The sequence below is a fragment of the Pseudophryne corroboree genome, chromosome 2, assembly GCF_028390025.1.
Source record: "Pseudophryne corroboree isolate aPseCor3 chromosome 2, aPseCor3.hap2, whole genome shotgun sequence".
NCBI classification, from domain to species: Eukaryota; Metazoa; Chordata; class Amphibia; order Anura; family Myobatrachidae; genus Pseudophryne; species Pseudophryne corroboree.
The window spans coordinates 388,797,738-388,813,515 of record NC_086445.1 but is presented as its reverse complement, the minus strand read 5'-3'; the positions used below and the strand labels follow the sequence as shown (position 1 = coordinate 388,813,515).

At 41.2% G+C, this 15,778-nt stretch overlaps 1 protein-coding gene across 2 annotated transcripts in view; it reads right to left on the bottom strand.

The window, feature by feature from the left end:
- Positions 1-308: 308 nt before the first annotated feature.
- Positions 309-15,778, bottom strand: part of OCA2 (OCA2 melanosomal transmembrane protein) — a 414,138-nt gene continuing 398,668 nt past the window's right edge. For both annotated transcript variants that reach the window (XM_063953301.1, XM_063953302.1), the window contains one exon: positions 309-1,059. In XM_063953301.1, the coding sequence (XP_063809371.1) occupies positions 972-1,059 (88 nt within the window). In that variant the 3' untranslated portion in view covers positions 309-971. The remainder of the gene's footprint in view (positions 1,060-15,778) is intronic.

Below are 15,778 nucleotides of genomic sequence, written 5' to 3'. Positions count from 1 at the left end.
AAAAAAAACACTTTCTTTTTGAGCTGCATCTACATGTAGTTGCAATTAAAGTTATGGTAAATGATTGGTGATCTTCTATTCCTATTGCATCCATCCGTATCTAAGTGCAAATAAGCGACCCGTGCCATTAATAGAGTATAAAAATCACCATTAAAAGTTCCTACATAAACAATGCTGTCAGGAAATACATACAGTAGCTATTTTATACAGATATTATATTCTACATTTTTAATGATCCATAACATTCAAAATGCTCTACTTGCCTGTAATATTGTAATTTGACATAAATAAACAATGACAAGCCGGTGTTCTTTTAGGTGAAAGTAAGGTTTATTTTTTATTTTTTCCAAGGTACAGATTTTTTTTGCATTTTTTTTTAAATTTTAACAATATTTTGGGTTTTTTTGGTAAAGTTTAAACTGCTTTGTAATACATAGAAAGGACCACAGTGTAAATATACCTTATCAAATTGAAAGGAACCTGCTACCTGTATTTAATGAAATACTCAGGACATTGCGCATGACAGTCAATAGATGTGTAACCTTTAAATAGAACAGAAGAAGCTGTTGTTGAAGTGGGAGAGGGGTCTCAAAAGTTTTTATTACATCCTCTGTCCAATACAGGCAGCTAACCTGACCCCTAGTTGGTTTGCTTTTTAGAGGACTATATTTTGTGCTTTATTGGTAAAAATTCAAGCAATAATTATTTGATGAGTTAACAGTCAATTATTCATTCAATTACTAAATGCCACATTCATATCACTCATCAAAATTAAAAATGGGTAAGATATCACATCTATTGTTTCAGAGAATTATCTACTGACTGATGCAAGCACAATTTCATCTGATTTCTTGATTCCTCTTGGGTTTTCTGAATTCAGTTGAAATCAGTATTTCCTCACTCAATAATAATCATTGGATTTTATTGACACAGCCTTAAAATTGGAGAAATTAATCTTCTTTGCTGCTGTTTTACGCATTCCACCTTAACACAACATGTGTTACCAGTAGATAACTCATTCCAATTGTGGTGGAAACAATCATCATAGGGAATCCCAACCTGGAAATTAAAAGAAGAAATAGGCAGTTTGCAATAATATGTTAATATCCAGTAGTGCACAATCCACATACAGTAGTATTTCACAGACCCACACACAATATTTCAGTAGTAAATTATTTTGCAGTTTGAATAGAATCTGTGGGAATAGAACCTGGGGCGAACGCAGCGAGCTCGCAAGGGGCTTTGTAGCGCTTGCTCTGCTGCCGGCATTCTGACTGCCGGGATCCCGGTGTCATTATATTATATACATACACACAATATTTAAAACTTTTTTACTCTGTGTGTGCTTGAGACTATCTATTGACAAGGACCATATCTATTTACTGCGAATTTGCCAATATTAGCAATACCAGTATTCGTTACTTCTTGATCTCACTTGGTAAGTTTGTACAGCACAGGGAAAGTTCTCTCTACCACATGAGACACTGTTTGTGCTGCCTTTTATGTGGTGATGTGTGCAGCACAGTGTTATATCATCAGTATCTATTTGACAACAGTGTATCCACCGGGAGGTAGTAGAAGAACATGTAATATATCACCCTGTAACTAACAATTTTATATGTAAAGGAGAGTGTGACTCAATCATAAAGTGACTTTTAGAACATTGTGTGTTTCCCTTATAGCGACTTTGTGCCTCAGAATTTAACTGTGGGGATAATTTATTAGCACCGAACAGAATTTAGTATCAATCTTTTACTACAAGATTACTGTGAATTTTATTTTCAGCTTCTATTTATATTCAGTACATTCATACCCAGCACATCCTATACAGGTTTTATTTTACTTTAGTTTTCATGTTTTAGTAAAATAAAAATATAAAAATGCATTCAGTCAAAATGTGTCTATGGAAAATGATGGTGTACTTGGATTTCCTATTAACAGAAAGATGATTTTTCACCTGCTTCTACAGAGGTTTCCCGAGATTTAGCATCACTTTATAGCTGTATGAAGGCGCATTTTCATTATGTGACAGTAGAAAACTTGATACACTCGAGGAGGACTTGTGAAATTCTTTCAGATGCTTGTTTTTATTGTAAAAGTGTTAGTGCATCTGACAAACACATTAAATCCAGTTTTTATAATATTTTCTTCCTACATAGTTTCTGCTGATAAATCTGAGGATGTCTGATAACCAGACCTGAGTACTAAAGGGATAAGGAGAACTTCAGTGGAGGGGGAGCATATTCTTTAAGAGATACAGTATATTTAAGATCTTGCAATTATTTGCAAAGGTGATGGTCCAGATATAGAAGAATTCATAACTTGTACAGGGCAAAAGAATTCTAATCTAAAATTTACATATAAATTAAATACTGTAAATGAGAAAATTATTTTTTTGGATTGGTTGTGGGAAATAGTGATTTTTAAAAAGAAAATTCTATCAGTACCCATTTTAAAAATGCAAATTGTTATATTCCATCTGACAGGTGCTACTTTCCACCATGGATTAAGAATGTCCCATATTAACAAATTTTAAGGGTTCAAAAGAATTGCCCTAAAACAGACGAATTTCTTAAACAATCTGATTTATTTACCAATAGATTTCTTAAAAGAGAATATTAATAAGATCTAGTTGCAGCAAAAAAAACCCAAAGCCTTAGGCTGGCATGACCAATATAAGGATATATCGGTCAGCCGGACACACTGAATGATATATCATGTGACCACACGATATATCATTCACTGCCACATTTAGAATGTATGCGTCATTGCCAGGATCATCTCATTGGGCATGCTGCAAGCCCAACAGGATAACCAAGGGAACACCCTGTGGGAGCGTGCATACACACTAGACAATATGGCCAATATATATTGTTCCTGATCCATGTTGGAACAATGTATCGGACGATACATTGTCTAATGGGTACCCAGCCTCACAAAATGAAAGGGAGGATCTTCTTAAAGATAAGACAGCAGTATATTTGCGGATGATAGGAAAGAATACAAATGCCCCTTTATAAGTTAATAAAATTGAAGATATTATACAAAATCATTGAGGAATACAGGTTGAGTATCCCATATCCAAATATTCCGAAATACGGAATATTCCGAAATACTGACTTTTTTGAGTGAGAGTGAGATAGTGAAACCTTTGTTTTCTGATGGCTCAATGTACACAAACTTTGTTTAATACACAAAGTTATTAAAAATATTGTATTAAATGACCTTCAGGCTGTGTGTATAAGGTGTATATGAAACATAAATGAATTGTGTGAATGTAGACACACTTTGTTTAATGCACAAAGTTATAAAACATATTGGCTAAAATGACCTTCAGGCTGTGTGTATAAGGTGTATATGAAACATAAATGCATTCTGTGCTTAGATTTAGGTCCCATCACCATGATATCTCATTATGGTAAGCAATTATTCCAAAATACGGAAAAATCCCATATCCAAAATACCTCTGGTCCCAAGCATTTTGGATAAGGGAGACTCAACCTGTATTGTTAAAAGACCCTGTTCTGTGACTGGTTCTACCTGACAAAACACATATGGAATATAGAAGAGCTAACACCATACTTGCCTACATTCCTGGAATAGCCATGAGGCTCCCAAAAATCGGGGTGGCACTTCCAGACACCTGAAAAAGGAGGCAAGCCTCCCGCAACTTGGTGGCACCCTCTGCTTACCCCCGCAGCTGCCCACAGTGAAAGGAAAAGTGGGCAGGGTGATGATACGATTCACAGGGGGAAGGGTCACGATGACGCATTCGTGTCTCCACGCCCTCTGACTGCCCCCTTTTCTCGAGCCCCATTCCCTGGTGAACTGACTCGGAGGGAGCAGCCAGATAGTTGGTAAGTATGGCTAACACTTTGAAAAGGGGATGTAGTTATGTGACCGGTGGTCAGGAGACAGACGGTCACATAACCTCCCCCTACATCCCGCCCCCTCATAATCCCGCTACACTCACCACCGGGATCCGCTGAAAAGTATATTGGTCTCTAACAAATTAAGATCACAGAATAAGAAGGTACAGTAAGAAAAAAAATGGCAATTGCTTAGCTAAAAATGAGGATAGCTTCCAGTGTAACAGAAGCATTGTCTGTAAGCATATGGGGGGGGGGGGGGGGGGGGAGGAGGAGACAACTTTTACTTTGGAAAATAAAAAAAATTCCATAAAGAGAGAGACTTGTTTAACCACATTTGTAATATACTATACAAATGTCATGTAGCTGTGGTCTGTCTTATACTGGCAAAAGAATGGTCTATTAAATTTAAGACTATAAGAGCATTTATAATTTTAATGCAGTTTAGAAACTATATGTAATCTCACAATTCAGACCCCAAGGATCTCACCTTTACTATAATAAATCAGCCCAATAACTGGATGGCAGCACTCCCTGTGCAACCATCCCCCACCCCTGTAAGCGCATGCCATCAAGGGTGCAGTGTGTGATATGCACTTGGCCCCCATAGGCGTGCGCAGCACATTTTATTAGGGGGTGCACCGTTGGAGGGATGTGTCTAGCACTGCCTTTTGGGCGTGTCTAGCACCATCTATTGACTGTCAATGCAATATAAAATGTCCACCCTTGTACCAATCCTAATAAAGCAGATACATTGTCAGATGTTGTGGTGTGCACCAAACAAACACCCCTGATGGCACTCACTGCAATTACACTGCTCCTCCTCAGCCTGGTCTGGCTCCCCCTCTCTTTCCTCTGCAAGCTGCAGCAGCTTACTTACAAGTCAGTCACTCACTGACACTGATAGTCGCAGACTAGTACTGCTGCTGCTGGAAAAACGAGTGACGTGTCAATGTTGCTGCCGACCGCCTGCCAGTATTTAATTTGTCTTCCTAAGAGGAACACTGGCTGCATGCTGATCCTCATCAGTGGCTGGCATTGGCATAGCATAGAAGGAGAGAGGTGGGCATGTGGCGGGTGGGCGTAATCACATCACATCATACTGTTTTTGTACATGGAGGTGGAGATGGGAGTTTGAAAGCCGGTGGCAGTGGCACCCTTGATTAACCCAGGCGTCTGGTCAGTAATACAGTCCTGACAGGGTGCAGCGCAGAGGAGACAGTAATCAGCTTGTTCGGCGATCGCTACATCAGGCATGTGAGATCAGGGTGCCAGACATTAGGGGGTGCCTGTGCGCACCAGGCACCCCCCCTGCGCACACCTATGTTTGCCTCTCTTGCCCACACCAGACACTGCACCCATTTATTCAGTTCTTAGCAGCAACAGCAGCGCTGCAAAATCACCTGAGAAATGGCATGGCGGTGCAAGAGGAAAATGATCAGGAAAATTACCACTGTGCCATTTTCCCAGTGCATGTGCATGTGCAGTAGACTCTAGCGCATTGCTCGAGTCTACAGTACTAGCACTCACACACACTGCTGGCTACAGAGGTGGGGGCCTAGATAGAAGCTGCACATGGGTCCCCTCTTCTCTTAAAATGCCCCATGGTGGCTGACAGCCTATGTAAACACAACCCATAATTATTAGTTAGATCCATGTTTTGGAGGCATGGTTGCCATCAAAATTGTGGGGCCCAAGACTGCCAGAATAGACAGTGCACCCCCTCCTGCCCCTTCACCTATTGACTGGACAAGTAGACAACAGGAACAACCATGGAGTCTCCCAGTGTTCCAAGGCTGGACCTGAGTTTAATCGAGCTCCTCTGAGCTGGACCTGGGTTTCATTGTTTCTCCATGATAGCTTGTCAGGAACCATGCTAGCTATAGAAGTGACAAACCCTACCTGGCAATGTAAGTTCCAGTGGCAGAACATGGCTGCCTCTTTCTTCTACTCTTTTCTTAACACACCCCAAGATCAGTAGTTAGATTACTGTGGTGCATGAGGTCAGGAGACCGCTGGTCAGCATGGCGAGTGCAGCAAGCCCGCAAGGGGCTCGGTCTTCTATTCCCACTCTATGGGTGTCGTGGACACCCACAAGTGGAAATAGTCCCTGTTGGTCGGTATGCCGGCCGTCCAGATAGTGAGGGGGCAGGATGTTGGTGGAGGTCATGTGACCGTCGGTCTCCCGACCGCCGGTCACCTGAATACCACCCCTCAGACACAGAGCAACCAAATACAACGCCAATATATTTCTGCAATTCTACAGACTATGTGGTACAGATGGAGCCAGACGGCGTGATAGACGCACACGTGCCCCATTCAAAGTGAATGGGGGCTTCTCTGTACGCTCTGCGACAGGCCCGCCTAGGCATGTTGCGCGCCCCCCTATCTGCAATGCAACCACACTCAATGAGCGTGGCTCCATCTGTATATGATGTAACAATGGACATCACAGAAACAAGTCACTCATAAAAGTCGTTGTTCTGCTATTTATAGATATATGTAGCATTAAGGTTACCAAGTACATTTTAAAGACTGAATAGGGTTATAATTAAAAAAAAATTGTGTATATAATTTTTCTATCTTAAAGGAGTAGTGTTAAAGGGACAGTTTCAATAAATTGCTACTGTACAGGACTTTGAAAGACAATGGGCCTAATTCAGACCGGATCACTACAGCCAACTTTTTATCTAATGGGCCAAACCATGCACACTGCAGGGTGGGCAGATATAACATGTGCAGAGAGAGTTAGATTTGAGTGGGGTGTGTTCAAACTGAAATCTAAATTGCAGTGTAAAAATAAAGCACTCAGTATTTACCTTGCACAGAAACAAAATATCCCACCCTAATCTAATGTCTCTGCATGTTATATCTGCCACATCTGCAGTGCACATGGTTTTGCCGATTAGAGAAAGATTTTGCTTTTGTGATCAGGTCTAAATTAGGCCCAATAGACGATGGAGTCCTGTGAGACTTTGCTAGTGCCAGGTGCAAAGGCATATATATAATGGGTACAGTGTGTGTGTGGCCCAGGGGGGTCCATACACCACATACCCTGTTTTTCTATACTTGCCTTTCCAGGGTTCAGTGTTGGCATCTGCATTGCTGCAAAGTCACCAGGAAAATGGAGCGGACACCATTTTCCCACCATGTTGCACATGCATAGTAGGGAAAACACCGGGAAAATGGCCCATTGTCAGAGTCCACTAGAGCTCAGAGCAGCACTGTTGTCTACCGAGGAGGGGAGGGGGCCCAGACAGAGACTACACTTGGGCTCCTCCCAGTGCAGCAAGTATGGCGGTAAGGGGCAGTACTGTGTACCCTGCCACCCCCACCACCCTGCAGGCACTGTCAGGGAGAGGAGAGTGCAGCAGACTGGCCTCCTCTCCTGCCCAGTCAGTTTCACCTCTTCCGAGTCCAGTGGTGGCGGCATGTATTACAATCAAACGCCGGTCCATGAGCAATCAGAGCTCGCGGACTGGCAGCCAATAAGAGCTGCCACTGCCAGACCATGAGCTCAGCGCCTAATTTGAGATACAGCAGGAGGAGACCGGACTGAGACCGCAGGAGGAGACCGGACTGAGGGCAGGAGAGGGGCAGGAGAGGCGCGTGCAGCGATCTCCTCTCCCCGACAGTCACACTGCACAGTCGGCCCCAGGCAGCAGCAGCAATAATGGCGAGTTGCACTGCTGAGGGCATATATGGCACAGTGGGGGCATATCTGGCACTGTGGGGGCATATGTCTATCTGGCCCTGTGGGGGCATACCTGGCATGTGTGTATCTGGCATCGTGGGTGCATATCTGGCAGCGTGGGGGCATGTGTGTATCTGGCAGTGTGGGGGCATGTGTGTATCTGGCAGCGTGGTGGCATGTGTGTATCTGGCAGCGTGAGGGCATGTGTGTATCTGGCACCATGGGGGCATATCTGGCATGCGTGTATCTGGCACTGTGGGGGCATATCTGGCACTGTGGGGTCATGTGCGTATCTGGCACGGCACTACTGGGGGCACATGTGTATCTGGAACTCCACTACTGGGGGCATGTGTGTATCTGGCACTATTGGGGGCATATGTGTATCTGGCACTGCACTATTGGAGTCATATGTGTATCTCGCACTGTGCAGGCATATCTGGCACCGTGGGGGCATGTGTGTATCTGGCACTACACTACTGGGGGCATATGTGTATCTGGCACTGCACTATTGGGGTCATATGTGTATCATGCACCCATTTTCATTGGCTACACCCCATGTGGCCACGCCCATTTTTTGGAGCGCGCACACAGTACCATGAAGATTCTTTTTCTACTTGCACCACTGGCCCCTTCTATCTTGATACACCCCTAGCCAGTTGTCTTTTTTTTGTCTGAAAATGCATCTTCATTGCAAAGTGATGTGACAGAGATGCACAGATTAATTTAATGTGCTACACTTGTATATCGGTGTGTGACTAGATCTGTACAAGAAGCACAGTGGAATTTGCATGGAAAAGAGCCAATGCATCAGATTCAGACTCAAATGTGTTATGTGTTGCATAACAAATTAATCAATGCAGTCTCCTGTTGCACCCTAGTCTCATCACATTGCAACTAAGATGCATTTGTAGGCAACACATTTTCAGGTGAAAAATATGCCTGGCTATAGCAGAGGCGCACTTCATGGTGTTTCATTTAGTTGTGATGAAAAAGTCGTATGGAAAATAAGGCATCCACTTTACCTACTTCACACTGTGAAGTTGACTATTGATAAACTAATCTATGTCCAATATTTATTAAAAGGAGCTAGTACTAAAAACATAAAAAGCAATGCATCAGTCTCTGTACAAGAAGAAAATGATTGATGGCAAGAGGTGATTGTGACACAATGCTAGCTGTTGTATTAAGCAAGGACAAGGGCTACAAATCCACTCCCATACTTGTTCATTCGATACATACCATCTTTACTTCTATTCACTTTATTCTGCTACTGAACTAGACAAACAATGGAGTGGTCTCTGTTACTGACAAAAAACAAAAAAGTGTCCAGACTTCAAAACAGTGCAGCTCCCATTCTAATAGTTTAACAGTATCATTTCCAGTGATGTACAACGCCAGAGAGATTCCTTATTAAAGCTCGTATCCCTCTATTGTTATTGTCGCTCTTCAGCATTTCCCTTGTGCATCTAATTTACTACTATATGCAATAAATGGATTTAAATGTACCCATGCTCAAACTGTGATTTGCATATAAAACAGTGTACCTATAGGCAAACTATGGCAATAATAGCTACAGTACTACACATTACCAACAATATTTTGAATTTGTTTTTTGCAACATTCATTACTTATCAAAACAGTAAGCAATAAGGATGAAGGAAGACCTATAAACTACCGGACAGATTATTAAATGGCATTTTATGGGACAAAAACCAGTTTATATTCTACAAAAAGCATAGTGGTGGGGTACATATTGCTGGGATGCGGTCAAGATCCCGCCGGACGGAATCCCGGCGGTCGAAATACCGATGCCGGAATCCCGACTGGCACAATCCCGATATATTCTCCCTCCGTGGGTGTCCACGACACCAATAGAGGGAGAATTAATTAGTGTGCCGAGCGTAGCGAGGCACCGTGCCCCCAAGTGGCTGCGTTCCGCTCGCCACCCCTGTCGGCATTGTGTGGTCAGGATTCCTGCATCGGTTTTTCGACCGCCGGGATCCCGTCCAGCGGGATTTAGTACTGATCCCGTATTGCTTGCCTATTTACATTTTAGCTCTGTAGTATAATATGTGTGGGCAGGGCATTATTATTTGAACAAGTACTGGAATACTTTGGTGTAAAACTGGAATACCATCTGCAGTAATATGATGGAAAGGGACCTTAAGGTGTATGTACTAAGCCTTGGAGAGAGATAAAGTGGACAGAGATAAAGTACTAATCAGTTATTGCCATTTTTCAAACGAAGCTGACTGGCTGCTATTTTATCTCCAGGAGGGGGGAATATTAAAATAAAGATTTGTGTTTTTTTCTTGGCAATAATATTGTGTGGCATACTGTGTATAAAGGCTACTACTGTGTGGCATACTGTGTATAAGAGGCACTAGGGTGTAGCATACTGTGTATAAGGGGTACTACTGGTGCGTAACATGAATAAGCAGCACTACTGTGTAATGTAGCATGAAAAAGGGGCACATATGTGTGACGTGACAAAGTTCCATTCCTGCAAGACCATGTGCCCTTTTTAGGGCACTGTCCCTATTCAGAACATGGGGGCACCAGTGCTTTCTGGCACAGGGCACCAAAATGTCTACTCGCATCTCTGTTGACATAACTATTCAGGTACTTGGACTGACTCTGATTCCCACTTAAAGTGGCCATATTTGCTGGAAGCCATGGAAACCAAATTAACTATCTTATGCAAATGCAAGTTCCAACTCAACTAATGGGGTGGTTCAGTGCAAGTAAAAGCTTTCCTGCCCATTTACATTTTGCCATCCGCCGCAACGGTCATTAGTATGGTCTCTTGCACCAGCCCAATTCTAGAAACAAAAGATTGATCAGAAACAGACTTCCCTTCCCCATACGTTTGACTGAGATTTGTATGAAGCTTTAAATGCAGGAGTATTACACCACCTCATAAGTCAGGGAGGTTACATGTGATCACAGTCACTACCCAGTTCCATCCCAAAAACATCCAATTTTACAGACAGATCCAGCTAAGTTACATACAACTTAGAAGAGGACAGACATACAGTAAGCAAAGATGCCTAAATTTGCATCTGCCTATGCATGTATACAAAGACTGGATGGTTTCATCCTTACACAGATCTGAATGAGTCACAATCAGCGTCACTGTGTACAGTGGATATTGCAAATACAGTATGTACATATTTAGCTGTAAGCATATCAGCAAATCAGTCATAGTTCTATGTACAGTTTCAATGTCCTCCGGAGCTTGCAGCTGTCTATTTTCTCAGCAGTTTCAAAGTTTTCAAGGTTAAGAAAACTAATATACAATATGGAATGGTAACTACTAAAAAAAGCCACCAGTCTGAATAGGCTTCGGATTGAATGCTAATCCTATGTAATTGCCATGTATTTGGTAATCTATTGGGTAAAGTCACTACTACTGTACATACAGTAAGATAACTGACATCCACAGCCTCAAATGTGCCTGTGCTGCAGAGGCTTCACTGATTGCCAGTCTCACAGATTGAGATCTCAGGGTCAGCCAGTACATATGATCTAACTTTTACAAATAAAAGCACCAGTTTTAAAAAGGGTAATTTCTAAGAATGTATTTAACCTACTGAAATAGAATCCAGTTGTGCGCCTCATAGGAGAGGCCAATGTAATGGAATGACCCATAGAAACATTTATAGCCAAGTAACTGGTTTAAAATGCAATGTGAAGGAGGGGTTGGACAATATTTAATGTGTTCACTTTCAAAACTTTGAAGCTATGTATTAAACTACAGGAGGTAAGATGAAGATGTAGGTCACAAGAAGGCATTAGGGGGCTGGGCTTTGTAAGCAGCCAACTTGAATTTTTTGTTTAGGTCTTTCACTAGGAAAAAACACAGAAAAAAAGAGGGTGTGTGACCACGCGCTTATCAACTTAATTCCTGTGCTGCTAGAAATATAGGGTTTGCCCAACCCTATGAAATGTAGTAAAACCCAAAATAAAAATATTAGAGCACTCAGGAATTAATAAACAATTTATTAAAATTCAATATCCAAAAAATACAAAAAACACAATCACTGGTCATTTTTTTAGGATCGATATCTTCTATAATTAATACATATAGCATAATTAAAACTGCAGTGGATCTATAGCACAAAGCAATAAAAGTTCCATATAAAACTGCAGCAGAGGTATTTCCTTTATGTAGCCTAATAGCTCATAATACACCACTTCATATAAAATGTAACAGAGATATTTTCTCTATGTAGCCCAATAGCTCGTAATACACCACTCCAGGTTAACACATTAGAGTTCATCAGATGGAAACTTTGTTTCAAGTGTACTTGGATCAGCTGCTTATGTAGAAACTGTTGCAGTAGAATTAAATTAGCTCACAGACTCCTCTGTGATATGTACCCAAGCAAGCGTCCAATTATAGGCTTTAAATGCAGTTTGTACATGTCTGGCCAGACAATTTAATTAATAAACCTTGGTCTCACCAATCCTATGTCTCCCCGGCTGCTGGTGCGGTCATCCTTTAGATGCAGACATCTCTGGGAAAGTGGTGTGGATACGATCAGTGGTGATCCGAATGCTGTGGGTACGAGCTCCGGCACAGATGGTGTTTAAATGGTAATTCATCTTAACGCATTTCCAAGCCTCCTTGTGGTGTCAGCAGCTTCATCAGAAGTTACTTATGAGGAAGCTGCTGACACCACAAGGAGGCAGAGAAATGCATTAAGATGAATTACCATTCAAACACCATCTGTGCCGGAACTCATACCCACAGCATTCGGATCACCACCGATCGTATTCACACCACTCTACCAGAGATGTCTGTTTATAAAGGATGACAGCACCAGCAGCCGGGGAGACATAGGATTGATGAGACCATGGCTTATTAATTAAAATGTTTGGCCAGACATGTACAAACTGAATATAAAGCCTATAATTGGATGCTTGCTTGGATACATATTACAGAGGAGCAGTGTTGAACTGGGGCATGAAGGGCCCACCGGGGAATGCAGTGGTAGGGGCCCATGTTTAGGGGTGTGATCAGTCTCCAAGGGGGTGTGGCCAGCCGTTACATTGGATTGCCTAACCATTAGTGAGTGCATGGGCTGGGCCCCTTGACAAATAAATAAATACTTGTAGTGCGTGCATGATAATGTACCAGATAAATATTGGCAATGCACTGTAGAGAATACATTATAGTCCTGTGCAGTATAAGGTAACCTATGTATAATGTATAATTCATGTGCACAGTCTGGAACCTGATCAATAGAGGAGGAGGACGGCCCCCAGGCAGTGGGGCCCACCGGTGGTTTCCCCTGTACCGCTGTGGGCCAGTCCAACCCTGCAGAGGAGTCTGTGAGCTAATTTAATTCTGCTGCAACAGTTTCTACATAAGCAGCTGATCTAATTACTCTTGAAACAAAGTTTCCATCTGATGAACTCTAATGTGTCAACATCGAGTGGTGTATTACGAGCTATTGGGCTACATAGAGAAAATACCTCTGCTACACTTTATATGGAACTTTTATTACTTTGTGTTATAAATCCACTGCAGTTTTAATTATACTATATGTATTAATTATAGAAGATATCTAACCTAAAAAATCGTCCGGTGGTTATGTGTTTTATGTATTTCTCTAGGAAAGATTGTTGTTTTGTTTTTACATCATGCTTAATAGGTACTTCCTAGTCTGTTCCCCACTGAAAGTAAGCAAATTTAGTACTTCAGATTGACAACGTTCTCTAATCTGCAATACAACTTTCATTATTATATAAAGTTTTTAGGAAACCAAAACAATGTTGCACATGTGCCTTCACTGGGTTAAGTACACAAAAAGCCTCCACTTTACAGACATTCTGCAAGAAAAAGTCAAAAATACAATGCAGGGTGTTACAATGCTAAGGTTGCAGTTGTAAGATCAAGATACATCGTATTACATTTTTCCTTAAGACATCTGTGCCTAATTAAAGTCTATACCACATATTACAATAGAAATCTTTCTTTCAGTCAAGCATAACTTAAGTGTATAATGAGCAAGGCTACAGTATTCTACAAAAAGAAAAATTACCAAACAATTACTTTCAGGCATCTTCACAAAGAAACAGCATACATTAAGTCAAATATGTCATATCAAAAAGATAATAATTTCTAACCATTCAAAGTAAATCTCTGTTAAAAAAAAAAAAGAAAAGAAAAAACACTTCCGGTAAATCCTTGATATGATTTGATTAATCTGTTACTGGTCATTTTGTAAAAGACAAAACTTGTGAACTGCTTAGTGCTTTATATTTTTCATCAGAAGTAGCTGAAAATCCTAGAAATGGTTATCTACAGTTTAGTATACTTCATTATTTCTGTATTCACTGAGCATTTTTGTAGTAAATTATACTAAAACCACTTACAGTAGAACCGGTAGTATGCTGTACAAAATAATATCTGAGTAGGCTACTGTATATCCCATCGCCGATCCTAAAACTGTAGTAGTGTTTCAAAATAGCACTCTTTTTCTGCACTTTGGTGGTCATTCCGAGTTGTTCGCTAGCTGCATTCATTCGCTGTGCAGCGATGAGGCTTAAAAATGGCACTTCTGCGTATGCGGCGCAATGTGCATGCGCGGCGCACTATTACAATGAACGATGTAGTTTACACAGGGTCTAGTGATGCTTTTCAGTCGCACAGGCAGCCACAGAGTGATTGACAGGAAGAGGGCATTTCTGGATGTCAACTGATCATTTTCAGGAAGTGTTCGGAAAAACATAGGCATGCCAGGAAAAACGCAGGAATGGCTGGGCGAACGCAGGGCGTGTTTGTGACGTCAAATCAGGACCTGAATGGTCTGAAGTGATCGCAAGCGCAGAGTAGGTTTGAAGCTACTCTGAAACTGCACAAAAAATTTTTGTAGCTGCTCTGCGATCCTTTCGTTCGCACTTCTGCTAAGCTAAAATACACTCCCAGTGGGAGGCGGCATAGCGTTTGCACGGCTGCTAAAAACTGCTAGCGAGCGATCAACTTGGAATGACCACCTTAGTTGCTTCTAAGCACCTCTTAATTTACAAAACACGATCACAGTTTTAAACTACACTATTTAAAATGTACATTTGTCTGCATTTGCTTAGGTTTCCAGTGCCCCCCACCACATTACACCATGTTACAGCTGACAGAACAAGACTGGAAGCTACAAGCCCCAATATTCCCCAGTTAGAAAAAACTGCTCAATATGGTGCTAATATTATTATTATAGTGAGTCAAGACAACACAACTGATGTTGGTTTACAACCCAATTACTAGATAGGGGCATATTAAAGTTTTGCCCACATGCAGATCCAAGAAAGGTTAATTAGTTTGCTCTTCTGGGTCCCACATGAATCAAAGGAACAGAATCTAGTTTCCCCAACATTTAAATTTAGGCTAATAAACTGTACTATACTGCAAAACACATATGGGTGAAGAGCAAGACATATGTAGTTCTGCTTTGAGAGGGCAGGAAGTTACATCACTGCTCTCCACTCGCTATTCAGGAAGTGTCTTTGCAGCCATTATTCAGCATGATGCAGTTAGTAAAGACACACATCTGCAGTTCTCCAGATTCCTGTGGTGATTTGCACACAGACAGGTGATCTGTGTTGACAGAGACCACTTTACAAAGACCAGGCTCCCATCCCTACAATGCATAATTGTGTGTCAGTAATATCTTCCTAGCAGTAGGATGTTGGTTCCCTGCTATAAAAAATTGCTATATTGAGATTACTCTGGTTCCCACTAATTACATATACCCAGGGAAGAGTAACAGAAGTGTATTATATACCATAGCTCAATACAGCACTAGTTTGTATAAGAAAAATCAAATATATAAGGGTTAGTTTATTAGAGCCCGTGTCACACTGCACCAAATTATGTACATTAGCTCATTTTCATTTCATTGCATTCTAAATTTTGATCATGACCAACATGTATTTCAAGTGTAAAATATATTTTAAAAAAAAATACAGTAAGATAACTAGAACAGTGGTACAACTTGCACAAGGATCCTTACAGGGAAAAAATCCAATTGATATTATTTAAATAAACTATGTTTCTGGAGTAAAAGTTATTAAATAATAATTTGTTTAAAATTTACAAATGTTGTTTTTAGATTTTTTTCACCGTCATCTATTTCTTGAAAGTGTAACTGGCAAACTTGGACTACGCATACACAAATGACTGAGGCAGGACTGGCTGGCATCCAGTATTGCT